The sequence below is a fragment of the Sylvia atricapilla genome, chromosome 2 (genome assembly GCF_009819655.1).
Source record: "Sylvia atricapilla isolate bSylAtr1 chromosome 2, bSylAtr1.pri, whole genome shotgun sequence".
Classification (NCBI taxonomy): domain Eukaryota; kingdom Metazoa; phylum Chordata; class Aves; order Passeriformes; family Sylviidae; genus Sylvia; species Sylvia atricapilla.
In genome coordinates, this window is record NC_089141.1 from 23,668,892 (window position 1) to 23,685,878 (window position 16,987).

General features: G+C 47.8%; 1 protein-coding gene across 1 annotated transcript in view; it reads left to right on the forward strand.

Moving 5' to 3' along the window:
- The first annotated feature begins 1,515 nt into the window (after positions 1 to 1,515).
- VANGL1 (VANGL planar cell polarity protein 1) overlaps positions 1,516 to 16,987 on the forward strand; it is a 46,781-nt gene continuing 31,309 nt past the window's right edge. The window contains exons 1-4 of the mRNA XM_066340995.1: positions 1,516 to 1,595; positions 9,364 to 9,655; positions 11,403 to 11,529; positions 15,164 to 15,771. Of these exons, the coding sequence (XP_066197092.1) occupies positions 9,573 to 9,655; positions 11,403 to 11,529; positions 15,164 to 15,771 (818 nt within the window). The 5' untranslated portion in view covers positions 1,516 to 1,595; positions 9,364 to 9,572. The remainder of the gene's footprint in view (positions 1,596 to 9,363; positions 9,656 to 11,402; positions 11,530 to 15,163; positions 15,772 to 16,987) is intronic.

The following is a 16,987-nucleotide window of genomic DNA, read 5'->3' on the forward strand; positions in this document are numbered from 1 at the left end:
TCCTTGTACTAAGTCACTCCCTTGCCCCAGAGTTGAGTCCTTTGTAAGCTCAAGCCCGTTGTCTTTTATCACATTTCGCCCACCTCTGAGCAGAGAGGACTCAAGCTCATAAGCAGTGGGGCGCCCTTAGGAGGCAGTGAGACTGAGGCAGGCTTTCAGCAGGGTGTCAGACGCTTTTCAGGGCAGAGACAGTCCCTGGAATGCAGCAGAGTACTCAGGCCTTGGGCAAGTTTAGACATATGTTGATGCATAATACAAGATGGAGCCTATCAGTTGATATCAGACTCTTCCAGTCAGTCACAGGGTTGGGTAAGCATGTATGCCATGCAAAATAGGAGGTAATGTAACTACCAAATCAGAGTGATACAGAAAGGTTTCTTGTCATTTCTGGTTGACTGTTTGATTGTGAAGTCATTCCGTGGGCTGTGGTGTTGAGTAGGGGCAAGCACCACAAATAAAACTGTGGCAATATTTTGGAAAAAGAGACTGAAGGCAAAGTGGAGGGGAAAAATAAGAGATGCCATCTACAGAAGGCACAATAATGCAAAACATACACTATCGAATGGGAATAACTTCGTTTTCTTCTTGTCGCATATGTGGCCTGGGTCATTCCTGAGCAGTTCAAAGTGCAGGACTGGAATCTAGGAGGTCTAGATTTTCTTCATACATTCCCAGTTGCTAGCTCATTGTATGTCCTGAAAACTTAAATATTTTTAAGGGGTAAGACAACCCATAGGTGAAATGAAATAGGAGCAACATTTACATGTAAAAAAAATGGATTGTGCTAGCATAGGACTCCTGTTTTCTTCCCACCTGCCCAGAGAAAGCGGTGCCAGGAATTTGGTGCCCAAGGCAGGCTTCAGGCAAGGCAGGCCCTTCTCCCTGGGCGGCAGGAGATCCTTCCTATGGCAGTCCTCCTGTGAGCAGGGGCAAAGGGCGCTGCAGCTGCAGGCTTTGGGGAGGGAACACACCGAGCCGCCCCGAAAACGAGACATTAGAGTGCCTTGGCAATACACTTAGCCTTGGAGGAAAGCCGAGGACACCGCAGTCTGGGATGGGATAGCTCCAAGGGACTGATCTTTCTCCTGGAGGAGAGGGGTGACGCACAGGACAGGCGAGGAGCATGGCTGGGTGGAGGAGAGCTGCAGAGCCTTGGAAGACCTGTGGGGCTCATGGGGTGGGCAGCGGGACCAAGGAGGGGAGCGATGGGAAAGCAGCGGCAGAAGATGTGAAGGAGCGCGTGTGAGGCGAGGGGGAGGCTGAAGGACGGGGAGAGGTTCAAGCGGCAAGCCAGGCCTCGGGGGCTGGGTAGCGGGTCCCGCCGCAGAGCCCCAGCAGGGCGGCTGGAACAGGGCCCGGGCCCGGCGGCCGTACATCCAGGCAGCGTGAGGGCGGCCGCTGCCCGGGCAGGGAAGCCTCGCCCGGGGGCGGCGGCTCCGGCGGGGGAGGGACGGGCTGCGGGGCGGTGCCGGGCACAGGAAGCGGAAAGCGGCAGCAGCGACGGCGGCCGCCGCCGGGGAAGGTGGCGGGGAGCGGCGCGGCGGCGGAGGGTCGGCTCGGTGCCGGCAGAGGCATGGGACGGCCGCGGGAGGGAGGTGAGTCCGTCCATCTGCCGGTCCGTCTGCGCGGGGCCGGCCGCGGGGCCATGCCGCCGCCCCCACCACGCCCTCCCGCCGCCGGGAGCCCGGTGCTGGGGCGGCGGTGTGGCAGCCTGTGGCTCCCGCGGGGCCCGTGCCCGGCCGGGCGGTGCGCCTGGGAGCCCCGGTGGTGCCCGCTGCGGGGGAGCCCGCCGCGTCCCGCTGCTCCGCCCGGCGCTCTCCAGGCTGGTCCCCGCGCCTGGCGGAGGTGCAGGGCGGGCAGGGGCCTCCTTCCTGCCGGCCGGGAGGCTGCTGGGCCGGCGGGTCCGCGGTGTCGGCATGCCGGGGTAGAGCCGCTCGGTGCCGGCGAGGGCCGCGGGCGCACGGCGAGCAGCGCGGCGGCTGCCGAAGCTCGCTGTGCAGGAAGCCGTGCGCTGTTCGTGCCGGAGGCTCCGCGCCGGTGTGCGTGCTCTGCGGACGGTGCCCTGCCTGCCCACGCCGGGTAAAACAAACTGCTCTGTGTCTGGGCTCATCCCGCCGGGCAGCGCGGGACGGGGAGCGCCAGTGACGGGGAGGAGAGCTGCTGCGAAATAACGCAGCGCGTTTGATTTTTTATTCAGAAGGTTGTCAAGGTGGTGAACTAACCCACCAACCCTTATGCCGAGGGTTGAACTCTTTGAATTGCGGAGTCTGTGAAAGCATAAGTGACTTGATGGCAGGGTTTTCGGTCTGCGGAGGCAGGTGGGCGATTCTGTGACTGTTTGGAGCAGTGGGATTTTTTTGACCCCGGGTTTGTCAGTAATGAACTGCCCACAAGATCTGTGCGGCTATAAGGAGTTAAGAAATGGAGTCATGCTGGCTGGAAGTGCAAATTAAGATGTTACGAACTGTGTTCTGTGATATCATTGCCTGTGAGCTCAGCTTGACTTCAGGGAGGAGAGTTGTGGAGAAGGGAGCTTCAGCAGTGCTTTGCCGCCTTTGAAGAGCTTCGTTTTGACCATGCTTGGCTCTTTTCCCCCACTGGGGTTTGGCTGTTCAGCTGACCACAGCTACGAGGCCAGTGTTGGCTCTGTGATCAACTACAGTTGTTAATTTTGAAAAATAAATGTGAATGGAAGTCTTGTAGAAAGCCTCCTTTAAAAATGTTCCCTATAGCTGAAATTTTGGAGTAATCCCAGGCTGTCCTGGACCCAGCCAGGCAAATATCTAACTGCCCACAGCCACTGACCAGCAGCTCCCAGCGGTTGCTTCTGGCCTTTTGGTTTTGGTTAGTAGTGCCAGTTGTTTCTGGTGGCTGTTATCTTATGGATATGCACCTGGAGAGGGCTTACTGTCATTGCAAGACTGGGATACAGTACTAGGAAAACACCACCAGACGACTGCAGCTGTCCTAGCAGAGCTGCATGTTGTGTTGTTGTAGCCTGCCTTCTGTACACCCCCACCTCTTGCAAGCAAAGCAAAGGATGGTATCAGAAGGGGCAGACCTGAGTGGAGGACTGTGATGTCCAGTTCTGCCGGTAGGAAACAGTTAACTCGTGTTTCTCCATGTCTGGTAGCATTGCTCAGAAAAACAAAATGAACCTGTGTAAAAACTATCTTAGTACTTCTTTTAATGCCCCATTAGCCTGTATGTCAGAATTTTCTGACTCGAGTCAAATTAAAAATCAATGGTTATTTCCTCAGAGGTCAACACCTTTGCCCTCTCTCCTTGCGAGGACAGAATGGCATTGGACTTGTATGGATTTGAGCACGAGGGAGATAGAGAGAGACTCCAGTGGAGTCACACTGTGCTGTGTACTGGGGATTTGCTCAGGGTCTGTAGACTTCTTTTTTGTTCTAAATTTAAATAGAAAATGCTGGCAGATATGCAGTGTCTTGAAGGAGGGGGTGCTCTTTCAGTAGAGAAACCTTTTGCAGTTCATGCCTTTTAATGCTAACTCAGTATCTAAGTGCTATGGCTAAAAGTAAATATTGAAAGTGAGGTACAGGTGCTGCCTGCTAGGATAGGCAGAGTCAGCTATGTCTTTTGAGACTCTTTGTTTCAGTACAGATTTAAATGTCAATATGGACAAAGCTGTGTTCTTATGCACAGTCCCAGGTGCTCTGGTATCCTGAAGCTGAGGCCACAATACCTTGTACCATGTTGTATGGCTGTGGGGTTAAGAGCACTGGAAGGTCTGGCAGTGCAGAACAGACCCATGAGTGAGGAAGCACAAGCTTTCACCAGTCTGACAGGATGGCACTGAGGTGTAGTTTGCATGATAGTCTTGAATGCTCATTGTACTTCAGAAGCCTGGACATCGCAGATGTGGCTCTTGGAGTGGGCGAAGGACATCCTCCAGGGAAGTGCTTCACAGATGGGCCCCGTGCAGAGAGCTTCCAGCTGTGTAATAGGGGGGCAAGAGTCTGGGGGTTACTGCTTGGAAACACTGCTCACTTGGGTGGTGGGTTTCCCTGGGTATTTCTCTTGTCAGTTGCTGTGTTTTCATACCTGTATTGTTGCATGTTCTGATTGAACACTGGATTGCTTCAATAAACCAAGTCTTTTCTTTCTGAAATACCCATATCATGGACTAATGGTTTTCAGCTTTGGGGCTGGAAATTCCTGGGGATCTGTGAAATCTTCCTGAGGAGCCTCCATGAAGCAAAAGAAGAGAACCTATTGTTAGAGGGCTTGAATTTGCTGACTACCAAAAGGGTTGATTTTAGAATGAGGTACTCACAAATCAAGAGCCACCACTGTAGAGTAAAAGCCCTGGTTTAGTTATATGTTGAGGGTCAAGATTGACCTTATTTAATGGCATGCAAAAACAAATACACATATTTTAGAAAAACCTTGTTTCCCAAAGCTTGTTGCCTGCTAAAACTGGAAGTCTTGGCTCTGCGAGTAGATTAGCATGGATGAACTTCTGTGCTTACAGATCGAGTTGCTGGATTGGGGCCTGCTCAGGAAATTCAAAAGCAAGAGGTTCCTGTGGCATTGCTCATAGGTCTTACTATGTCTGCAGTTGAGCATAGCAAGTTACGCAACTTCTCGTTTTCCTCGAGTGAATAATGGGAATGTTCTGCAGCACTGCTGTGCAGCCAAGCCAATGCCAGAGCTGGAAAAGCTTCCTCGCTGCTTAGCCTTAATTGTTTTTACTTTTGAACCCTCAGCGCTTGAGCTTCAGTGTGTTTGGTTTGCAAAGCTGTTGGTTTCACTAAATGAAGGAAGAAAAGACTCCTCAGTGCAATAGCTCGTGGGCATCCATTACCCCACAGACAGCTGGTGCTGTTTAACGAGTGAGGCTGGCGGCGTTTGGAGCGGAGTTGCGCGCGCATCCTCACGGACACTTGTGGCTGCTTGCGCTCCAGATGGCACTTCCAAATACACATAACTTCATGAACTCGCTGGTAAACCAACTCTAATTGATTGCAAGTTTTAAACAGAGCAAGATTGAAATTGTGCAAAGATTTCAAAGATGAGCTGCTCTGGAGTTATTTGCCTCAACTTCACAGGGGAAAATCCATTGGGAGAGCATGGGATGTAAAAGGGAGCTGTTGTTTGCATTTGCCCTCTTTGATTTAAAGATGTAACTTGTTCTTTTAAATTTCTCTTGGGCTGGGAGCCAAACTGAGCTCCCTTGAAGACGATCACAAAGCAAACTTCATTGGAAATAGGATTGGGCTTCCAGTGTGGAAAATAGCGATTCAAAAGAACTCTTTTTGAGATTTATGAGCTTATGAAAAGAGGGAGTTACAATGAGTTGTGTAGCTGTGTAGAAACTGTAATTACAGTGATCTCTGCGGTATTCAGGGGTAACTAGATTTTGTCACTGTCATGCGGGGAGCTACAGTCCTCCTTGCCAGCACAGGGCCCCAAAATGTACTTTGGAGTGCCCTTACCATTGTTTTCCATCTAGTACTGGCTTCTTTCTGTCATCAGTGAGTAAGGGAAAGGCAGAGTGAGAGTTCTGGCCCTACAGGAGCAAAGTTCTGGGTGTACAGTTTATGCAATTGTCGTCGTGGAGCAGAGGAGGCATTCCCATCTCCCCTCTAGCTGTTCGCTTGTGCTGCTATTCACCCTGATGTTGGTTTTGATGTTTTGAGCTGTGCTGTGAACTAGGTCACGGAAAGGATCCAAGACAAAAGCACGGCAGGGGGGAGAAAAGGGATTTTTTTGTTTTGTTTTGCAGCAGTGCTGTTTGCTTGCTGAGAATTGTGTTGACACAACCGAGAGTGGTGAACCGTGGTGTGGAGGTGGAAGCTACTTACACCAGCTTTCTTGTCAACGCTGAAATACAGTGCAACTGTACCCTCGGGCCAACAGAGCTTTGTTTCATGTAGGGCCAGAAGCTCTGCAAACAGACCGTGCCTTCAGCGGAGTCCTGCGAGATGTAATGATCTTTTGTGAAGCCGTTTTGACTGGCTACATTGGACTCTGAATTCATGTCTTTTTGTGAAGGGATGAGGCCCCAGGTGATGAGCCTGCAGCTTTAAGCGGAACGGTTGTTCTTGCCCTGAGGGGTAGGGTAGGAATCATCATGAACAATGATTTAGTGGTGGAGGTGTGTAAAGACTGTGCTTAGTTTGGATATGGTGTTGTTATGAAGGACACACGTACAGTTTGTCTTCTCTAGGTCTCCTCAGGCTCTAGTAGTGGGCACTCTTGGGGTGGTGGCTAATTCAGGGTTGACTTCTGTCTATGCCATTGGAAGAGCTCCAACCCAGAGATGTAGTTTAGCATGTTAGTTGTCCTTTGGTCCCTTCCTTACCTCTTCCACAGTCCTTTCAGCAGCTTTTCTGGTGTAAGGCTGCCTTGCCTTCCTTCTTTGAAATAGACCAGGAGGTGAGTAACTGGCTTGACATGGCTATGAGGAGTGTGTGTTTGGGCTGTGCTTCTGCCTTCTTCACTGGGAGTGGTGTGTGATCTAGCAATCCAAGTTACCCTCTACTGGAAAAATCTAGGAAGCCTGCTTGACGGTCAGTTTGTTGTGCACCAGGCAAAGCCACTGGTCTTCTGCGTTTTCCAGCTGAGGCTGGGCAGATATATTTTGTACCTGACTGCCCTGAGAGTGCCTTGACAGGAAGATCTGTCTCGCCACTGGTGTATCCTACAGTCGGGGCAAGGAGGAGGTGCAGAGTCCCTGAATTCATCATAGAATCATTTAGGTGGGAAAATGCCTCTAAGATTACTGCTTTTGATGGTGATCCAGGAGACTTAATGTTTTTTGGGGGCCGCCTTGTTGACTTTTCACCGAGCTGTGTCAAAACCGTTTCTCTTGCTTACACGGAAAAGGAAAGATGGCGTGATCCAGCTTGCCCCGATGTTCCTGTGTTGGTCTTTTCTGCCTGGTGCCCAGTGCTGCCTTGCTTCACTCACCATCAAATGGGCACTGCTTGTTCATGGTTCCTGCCCAGGCAGCCTGGGCATTTCCACGGCAGCCTCTACCAGCAGAAATGTTCCCAGAGGCCTCCTGAGAAGTATGATCCTGTGCTGATGGGGTGAGAGGGGTCAAAAGAGGGGCTCTGTTCCTGGTCTCTGTCTCAGCTCTGATTCTTTTACCTAGGATTTGGGGGAAAATTCTTTTATGTGGTTAGAAGAAAAGGGTGAGAGTTTATGCTTTCCTAGAGGGCTAGGAAAAATACATAACCTTTACTGATGTATGCCAGCAGTTCTCCTTGCTTTCCCTATTCCTGTAATGCAGTGGTATGTATCTATGAAGATAATGGTTGCTCTCAAAGGGACTCCAGTAACATCACAAACAGCGGTTTAAGACTACAATAAGTTGTCACCTTTTGTTCAACTGAGGATGTTTCTGGTCTGTGGTGCCTAATGACTGCAAAGCCCTGTGTAGCCATCTCTTCATAGTGCTTTTTGAACGTAGGGGGGTCGTGGCCTCTCCCCCATTTGTCAGAGAAAGACAAACACAGAGAAAGGATTTTTCTGTCGTTGCCTAGCAGGACAGTAGAGGTAAAAATCAGCTTTAATGAGTCACAGCCTATTGCTGGATCTGTAAGGTACAGGCTGAGTGCAAATCTAGGGAGTTAACGAGTGTTAACATCACATTCTAGGCTGGGAGATTTTTATTCTTGTTACAGTAATGATGCCATTTTCCCAACTGTGCTATGCCTTGGCTTTATGTTTTACTGTATGTAAATCCATCTTCATTCTCTTCCTCCTGAAATTGGGCCTTACATTCCCATCCTTATTTGTCCTTTCTGTATTCCCCGATGCCTTAAAGTTTTCTCAAGGCTCAATATGCCCTTAGAGCTTGGGACTTCTGTACACAAAAGGTCCCCACACCTTTCTGCTTTCCAAGAGCCTTGGGAAGCCCAAGTGTTGTGCAAATACCTGCAGCTCTGGATGCAGTGGGGGTGCTGCTTTACTTTGTGCAGATTGCACCGCCAGCCACGGAGCCCTGTGGGGAAAGGGCTTCATTCTTTGGCACCACTTGCATGTGGTAGAGCTCTGTGCTATGCTAAGAGCTTTTCTGGAGGTGTTAGTGGAGGAATCGGATGGCTGGCAAGAATAGTTGGCCAAAGCAGGATTTCTGTTGTTGTGCCTCTGTCTTTGGGAAAGGAGAGGGCTGAAAGCAGTGATTGCCTGTTTTATTGCTGACAGTTTTGAAAACTGCTGAGAGCAGAAAATTACAGAGGGATCTGATTTAATTTTAAAGTGGTCTTTTGCCCGTTCTGAAAGCATGGCATGGCATGGCTTTAGTCCTGTGTTGGCTGGAGACAGCAGTTGCCTGGACAGAAGGCATGTGAGAGTGCTCCTGTGTGCCACAGGAGTGCTGGGCTGTGCCTAGGCACCTCTGTCCATAGCTGCAACCCTTCCCTCTTCCCTATTTGCATGTGTTTCCCCAAAGCAGTGATTAGCTCCTTAACTCTCCTCCTTTCCATTTCTCTTCTCACCTAATGCAGGATGTCGATTTAGAAAGTGGGATGATGTCTGCTCTTCCTTCCCACAGGACTCGGGGGGGTTTTGACATGTTACTGTTGGGAATTGTTCTAATGCTGCCCTGCTCCTGTTCCAAAAAACATGACCCTCTTCTGCCCTTTACACATGTGACTTCAGCTACTGTTCCAAATGGAAGTACACTGTAAGAAGTGTTGGCCCATATAAGCTAGATGTGATCTCTAATCGACTCTCCCCAGTGTTATTAGTATGTGTATATATAGAGATGATTTTTAATAAAATTGAATTCTTTGAAGCCCAAATTAGCTTCTGGAGGCAAAGGTTACAAAGAGAGGGAAGTGTTCATAGTGCCATTGATTGTATAGTAATTAATGCCACTCTAATGGGCACACCTTGCAGTTGTGAAAACAAAGCAGGTTCAGACATGGTGGGCTGATTCTCTCCAGCATTTCTCCTAGGGAAGTTGCCCTCACCTCCACCACTTCCCTTTGTAAACAGGCTCTAATGCTGCTGTTCTGAATCTGGGGTTATTTGGGCTGTGTGTCACATAGAAGAAATGTGTTGTCGAAGCCAAACCTGGTCTTTTTTCTGGGCGTGATTTCGGTATGTAAGGCTGCTGTGCCTTCTCCAAGTCACTGTCTTTACCAGATGACCTAGACTGTCTCTTGCAGATTTTTGGATGAGTGGGCTAAACTTTGCAAAGCAGATGCATTGAGTTCATTTAAAGTTCTTCAAATACATGTATTTCACTAGATCAGAAAGAGAGGCATTGACCAGGACAGGCTTGCTGAGTGCGATACGTGGCCAGAGTGAGGGAATTCCTGCAGTAAGAATGATGTCTCGCTTTGCTTAGAGTGCACTTCCATACCTGTTTCTGTTTCTTAGGTCGATCGTGAGAAGCCAAGCACCCTCCTTCCCCTCCCCTCTGATCAGATTCCTTTTAAATGAAGCTCACTCAGTCTCTGAGGACCAGATCTCACCGATGACTGGGAAGCAAGGAGTACCCAGGAAAGCACTTTTACCACGGACTTCACCTCAGGAGCACCAGGAAGTCATCTTCTAAATAAAACCTGTGCCCCTTCCGTGCAGACCTGATGTCTGCTGCAATGGATACAGAATCGACATATTCGGGATACTCCCACTACTCAGGTCACTCCAAGAAAGCTCACAGACAAGGGTAAGGAAATGTTTGTTTTTAATTTCTTTCTGCTCTGAGTTAGGACATATCCTATGGGAAGAAAACTTTAAGCCGGGATAAGATCAGTGGGCCCATGTCTCTGGAGGGGATACACGTGGAAAGTCCTCATGGGGAACACAATGAGGAGACTTGAAGCTGGTAATTCAGTGATACTCAACCTGTTGGATGCATGCTGGGGTTATGTGTGGCCAAAAAGATGTGTGTAGTGCCAGCAGAAAGAAAAGATCACCTAACTCCCCTCTTAAAAGGTGAGGGAGGAGTACAATATCTGGGGAGAAGACTGTTAGACTTCCTAAACTGATAATTGCTCGTTGTCTTCTGATGCCATTTCTTTATTATGTAATAACAAGGTTTTCTGTCTCTCCCACCCTCCTCCAGGCTACCCTGTTAATGGCATGTTGAGGTTCTTTTGAATAGAATTTGAGTGGTACTTGAGTCGGCAACAAATCCTTTATCAGCCTTGATTGGATTAGAAGTCAGGCTTTTCTGAAACTGAATAGCAAGTTCTCTCTGTTGTGGTAGTTCAACAGCCTGAAAACCCATCTGCTCTGAAACTTCCGATGATTTGGAAACATTTTCTTTTCTTTTTTTTTTTTTTTTTCCTACATCATCCTTAGTTTTGCATGTAAAATATGTGCTACTTAGTGTTTGCAACTTATTACTGAGCTGGTCCAAAATAATTTTGCAATTCGGAAGCAATTATCCTGTGTGGTTGGAAAGACTCCTTGAAATGAAGTCTCTTTGCTCACAGTCCAGTTACTGAGTAAAACTTCTCTTCTTTACCCTTTTTTCCCTTCTTTAACATCCAACTCCCAATACAGATTGCCCTTTTAAACTTAGAATGCTGTGTGGAAAGATGCCTTCAGAGTTCCAAAAACAGCATAAAAGTGCTAGAGCCCTTAAGCTGGAAAAAGTGTCATCCCATTAAACCTTTGCTAATTCCAAGAGAGAGGGAGAGCTGGGATACTCATGAGGGTTAAGCCAGTCCCTGAGCACAGTGAGGGTTTCCAGTGCAAAGGCTGCTTTCCTGTCCGTGGGGAATGGGGAGGAAAACATTGGTGAGCAGATTGGTAGGGCTTAATTCATCTTGAGACTTTCTCAGATGAGAAGCTGTGAGGTCTGCAAGGGTGCTCTGGAAATAAAGACTGGCCTTTTACTCTTGATGTTCTTGCTTTCTTTGTGAGAGGTTAACTTGAGGTTATTAACCAGTGGAAATAAACTTCACCAATTATCCTACAGTGTTGAGGTCAGAGATGACAAGACTCTGCTTTGCAGGAACTAAAGCTCTATTGATTAATTCCTTATGTTAACTGGGCATGTCCCTGCAAGACATTTTCTTGTAGGTGGAGAACTGTGTAGACCAGTAAATTCCAAATGGAATTGCCAATTGTTTGGAGAATGCAGGCTTTCCTTTTAAGCGCAGCACTGACAGAAGCTGTTTTAAGAGAACACAAGGTGGTGGTCATGGGTCTCTGTCCTCCCCTCTCCTTTCACTGAGCGGGTGGTCTGTCCTGGCCCTCCAGGCTGTCAGCTCATCTGGGCAAGGTCCCTTTCTACCTCCTCCAGAGCTTGTTTTGTCACAGCCTGTGTGTGTTCATCCAGAGATGGACAAACTTGACTGATCTAATGCTTGGGGCACCTGTTGCATGTAGAGCTGCAGCACATTTCAGGCCTGCTCCATAGAATAACTGGTAACATTGTCCTCCTCCTCCTCTGTTTGCAAAAGGAGCCGGGACAGACACAAATCTCCCCGAAGCAAAGATGGCAGTCGGTCTGAGAAGTCTGTCACCATCCAGACGCCTCCTGCAGAGCCGCTGCTCGGGAACGACGCCTCTCGGGCGGAGGAGGGCCAGGTAAGGAGGGCATGAAAACAACATGGAGTGTGTGTTGTGGAGCACAGCACGTGGCTTACTGGCTCATGGCTAGGGAGAAAGAATTGCTTGCATGCGTGCCCTTTATTTGTGCATACAGCCAAGGTCTCAATCGCTTCTGTCTTTTGGTTCTGACAGCACCAGTGCTGATGTGACAACAACTCCTTGGGCACTAATTGGGTTTTCCCTCTGGAGTGTCATCTGCCAAGCTCTAAGAAATGATGCCTTAAGTTTTACCTTTCATGTTTTTCAGATTCTATACTGCCTAGTTGTGAGTCTCATATTAAGTGTTATTAAGCTCTCTTCACAGAGTAGGTAAACAAGTTATTTTCCTGCTGGAAACCAAGGACAACAGTTACAGGTTTTCAGGCCCAAAAGCATAAACAGTGGGGGACTGAAGAGAGAAAACAAGAAGGATGGGACTTCATAATCTGAATCTGTAATTGGACAATTAAACCCCATATGCAAATGGACCAAAACTTATAAAAGTGTAAGACCTTGTGACCAGTCATCCATTTTGTGAACATTTTGGGTCCACCTTGGGTGTAGCCCTGGCCAGGCTCTATTATTGCCTTTAAGGCCTTTTAATAAATACGTACTTTATTATCTTAGCTCTATGTAGTCTCTGTTCCAGGTCAGCCTTCCCAAGGCATCAGAAACATCTTTTTCTATCATCTCACTGTGCATTGTTCAGGTCAGCCCTTTCACCTGTATGTGTATTTCAGGTTTTAATCAGGATTTGCTCCAGGTAATCATGTAAAGTACATTAGAATTGGGATTCCAACAGGGAAAGGAGTCAGGAACTGTGTGAAACTAGTCAGAACTAGTGTGAAATAGCTGTGGAGGAGGGTGAACTCAGACAAAGCTTGTAGATAACAATGGGTTAAGTAGAAACTAGAATAATGCTGCATTTAGATTGTAACTAGGATGGATCCAGTGCTCTCTCTGCTCTAGCAGGTGATGAGAAGGTGCATATTAATTTTCAAAGAGTGACTGACACTGCAAGACATAGAATGCAGAATCCTTCAGTACCTCTTGGGCTGGATTTGGGGTTTGTTAATCCTTGGCTGTGAGGGTCCACTTCTGCCTTTACCAAAAAAAAAGTCAGCGTGCAGTTTCCAGCCAAAGTTTGTATGGTGGTACTTGTACCAGTATTTGTGTAGCTGCTGGTATGCTCATTTCATGTCCTGTAATTTGGCATTTTGTAATGAGATGCTTGTTTTCATCAGTCCTGGCTATTATTTCAAATAGTTCTAAAGGCGCTGGTGAATTCCTAAGTCCTTGTTTTCATGCAGAGCTCCTCAGTTAAAGCCAAAGCTAAATGTGTGAGCCAGACGTTTCTCCTATGGAGCAGTGTCCTCAGTTACATCCAACAACTTGCCACTACAGATTTAGCCTCATATTTCCTCTCCTGTGAGGAAAGGCTGAAGCAGGTGGAATTGTTCAGCCTGGACAAGAGAAGGCTCTGAGGTGACCTTATTTTGTGGCCTTTCAGTATCTGAAGAGAGCCTACAAGAGAACCAGAAGGGGACGTTTTACAAGGGCATGCAGTGATAAAATAAGGGGGAATGGCTTTAAACTGAAAGGGAGTAGGTGTAGATTGGATATTAGGAAGAAATCATTTGCTGTGAGGGTGGTGAGGCACTGGAACATTGCTCAGAGAGGTTGTGGATGCATCATCCCTGGAAATGTTCCAAGGCTGGGTTAGGTGGGCCTTTGAGCAGCCTGGTCCGGTGGAAGGTTCTTCTTCCTGCCATTGGTTGCCCATGGCAGGAAGGTTGGAACTGGATGATCTTTAAAGTCCTTTCAACCCAAAGCATTCTCTCAGTCTGTGGTTCCATATAAATGCACTTTTTTTTTTTTGCATTAGGCTGTTGTCCACTTTTTCAAAGTGAAAAGAGTTGTAAGGACTGAACTGTGACTAGGGTTGCATGTTGTCTTCTGGGATGTAGCCTTAAGCTGCTCTGGTGTTCCTGTCACTTCTCTTTTCTGCACAATTTTGCAGCTCATCAAATGGAGGAAACTATGCAGAACTATTTAATGCATAAACATAAAATAGTTGAAATGCTTAAACTGCAGAGACGCTGTTAAAGAGGGCAGTGTGCTAGGAATATGCTGCCTTTCAGGACATACTACAATGTAGATATCTGTTCTGAGGCTTCTGCTTTGGTGAGAAGTGACTCAAAAACCCCTCATATTAATTCAAGATGCTGACTATTTGTGGTTGGTCTGTCTCAAAACCCTACTGCTCTAGGCATGGGAGGCATTCATGTCTTGGAGTGCATTAGAAGTTAAATCCCTGCAGTTGGGAGTTGTTCAAAGTAGTTACGCTGCTTCAGTCTCCTCCTTTCCTGAAGACTTTCTTCCAGCTCTTAAAAAAATAAGTGACTAAAGGTTTAAAATTATGCCTGTCTCGTTCAAATGAGTTGTTTTGGTCAGCATGTGCAGTTGGAGAAGTCTGAGGGAAGTTGTAAATCCTATTAATGATGCAGGCTGCAGGAAGATATTCTCAGGAAGAAAGGCAAAACTGTGGTTTTGAATGAGCATTGTGGCTACAGAGGTGCCAGGTGCCAAGCAGCAGGGCCACATGCATTGCCACTCTTTGGCATGCACTTGTGGGAAGCATCAGGAGCCTCTTTGTGCATGAGTCACTCCAGCAGCAGCTGTGAGTCAAATCCATACGTGTCAGTGTAACTCTTTGGCTGTGCCAGCACCTGGAAGGAGCAGTTGGGATTCATTGTAGCATGGGAGAACCAATGCAGACATTGTCTGATGTTAGCTGGGGAAGAAATGAAACTTTCAGAACACGTAATGTAATCTGAAACTTGGCTGTATGGTGACTGTATTTCAGGTAAGCCTCTTTGTGAGTAAGTGGCTTCTGACAATGGCTGGATTGTAGTACCAGAGCTACTTGGCAGTCTAGGATCCTCTAAACTTAAAAGCCTCATACCTGAAAATATCCTCTGTGATCACCTGTGATGTGTTGGTTTAACTGAACTTGTATTAGATTGTCAGCTACTGAGGGCAGTGCTACTGTAGAGGAGAATAAAAGACAATGAAGTGGAGGAACTTGCTAGAGGTGTGGTTTGCTTCTGTTACGGATGGAAAAATAATGTGTGAACATGCTTTTGATTGTGTAACAACAACAACTGGTTTGAAACGCTGAAATGAAAATTTCCCTTCCAGGTGCTTTTGTGGTGCAGCTGCACTGCAGAATTTGTGGGTTGGAAGAACACTAGTCCTTGCCCTGGACATGGGAACTGGTGATTACTACAGTTTCCAAGACTTATGTCATTGTTACTTGTTAAATGTGCTGGAAGAAGAACCTCTGGGGGTACAGTGAGTGGCACAGCAAGCTGAGCTACCTGCTCTGCATTTATGGGCTTTTAGCACCTAATGTTTATAGTCACTGGTTTGGACAAGTTGCTGTTGTTTCCAAAGCTTTACTAATTGTCAGGGTTGATTATTCATTGTTTTTGAGGAGTTTCTTTTGCTGTGTATTTTTTCTGGAACGTAAGGCTGTTTTAGCAATCTTTCCAGGCAAGAAAAATAGAACCTCTGGAAGGAATGGCCAGATTGCTTCAATGTTATTTCTGTCTGTCTCTTCCTCCTTCAGGATGACAACTGGGGTGAGACCACGACAGCAATCACAGGCACCTCTGAGCACAGTATTTCCCAGGAGGACATTGCCCGGATCAGTAAGGATCTGGAAGACAGCGTTGGGTTGGACTGCAAGCGTTACCTGGGCTTAACAGTGGCAGCTGTTCTCGGACTCCTAGTCTTCCTTACCCCCATTGCCTTCATTCTGTTACCCCAGATCCTGTGGCGAGACGATCTGGAGCCGTGTGGTACTGTCTGTGAGGGACTGTTCATCTCTGTGGCGTTTAAACTCCTCATTCTCCTGATTGGGACCTGGGCTCTTTTCTTCCGCCAGCCCAAGGCAGACCTACCAAGGGTGTTTGTGTTTCGGGCCCTTCTGCTGGTCCTCATATTCCTCTTTGTGTTTTCCTACTGGCTCTTCTACGGCGTTCGCATCTTGGACTCGAAGGACACCAACTACCAAGGGATAGTGCAGTACGCCGTGTCCCTGGTGGATGCCCTGCTCTTCATCCACTACCTGGCCATCGTGCTGCTGGAGCTGCGGCAGCTGCAGCCCATGTTCACCGTCAAGGTGGTTCGCTCCACGGACGGAGAGTCGCGATACTACAGCTTGGGACACCTGAGGTAGGTGCGAGCCCTTGGAGTCTGTGTAGAGAAGTGTGGCTTTGAAGCATCAGCTGCATTTGAGTATGTGTTATTGCTGGTTCCTGAATCTTCCCCCAGAAGACTTCCTAGAGTCCCGCCAAAGTTACCCAGCTGAACCTCCCTGCCCCCTCTGAGCGTGGGAGAGGCTGTGCCTGCCTCAGAGGAGTCCTGTGCATTTCAGTACATGAAAAAAGCTGATGTCATAACTTTGAGATGGTCAATGGGTGATGCCTGATGAGATCTTTAAGATCTTTCTCTAGGCTTCTTTCTTTGTCTCCTTGCTGGAGGAATATGGGGAGCTCTCCTTGTGTAATTGGGGCTGCCTTGTGTATTTTGCTTGTAGGGGCCAGGCCCTGCTTTGGGAGCAGCCCTTCAGGCCATGCAGAGCATAACTGCTCAGAGACTCCTGACAGCAGGCCAGGCCGTGTGTCAGGGGCTGAAGGTTTTGTGGCATGATGCTCTTTTTGCCATTAGGTATGGATCAGTTTGCTGGGTTGGATGTGTCTGGGAGTATTTGGGAGCTGTAGGTATGACACATGCATGCTGCTTCCACCCTCCTGCTGGCATTAGTGCTTCCCTTAGCAAGGGTACAGAAAAGGACAGGTGTCTGAATGGACTTAGTTCCTGTGTCCTGCAAAGCTCTCCAGAAATCCCTTAGTTCCTGCGTCCTGTGAAGCTAGCAGCTGAGCTCTGGAGATGATTTCCCAGGCTGAATGTGCACTTAACTTAAACATCTGTTCAGCTTATCCTGTCCAGACCCCAATGGCATGTGTATCTGTGGCAGATGAAGAGATTAGCATCTGCTGGTTTAAGTGGATGTAGGAACAGTCTCCTGCAGCCATTAGTTTAGCTGTAGAATTGCTTTGAAGCAGATTTAGTGGTTCAAGCTGAAGTCCCTGAGTTTTCTTGTGGATAAAGAACTCGAGACCTGTTGGGTAAAATAAACCTGGACTCTGCTTTGTTTTCCTTCTCTGTAAAATGTGAAGGTGAGAGCCCCTCTTCTATAATGGAATTGCATTGACTTAATTAAATGTCTCCTTCAGGATTTCAAGAAATGTACTAATATCTATTGGTTTTCTTGTGAAATCAATTTTTTTGAGCTTAATTGCTCTGTGGTCAGTGATCCAGTATAACCTATATGACGAGAGAGATAGAGAGATGACTACCAGAGTTTCCCTGTATTGTGCCTTGAGGT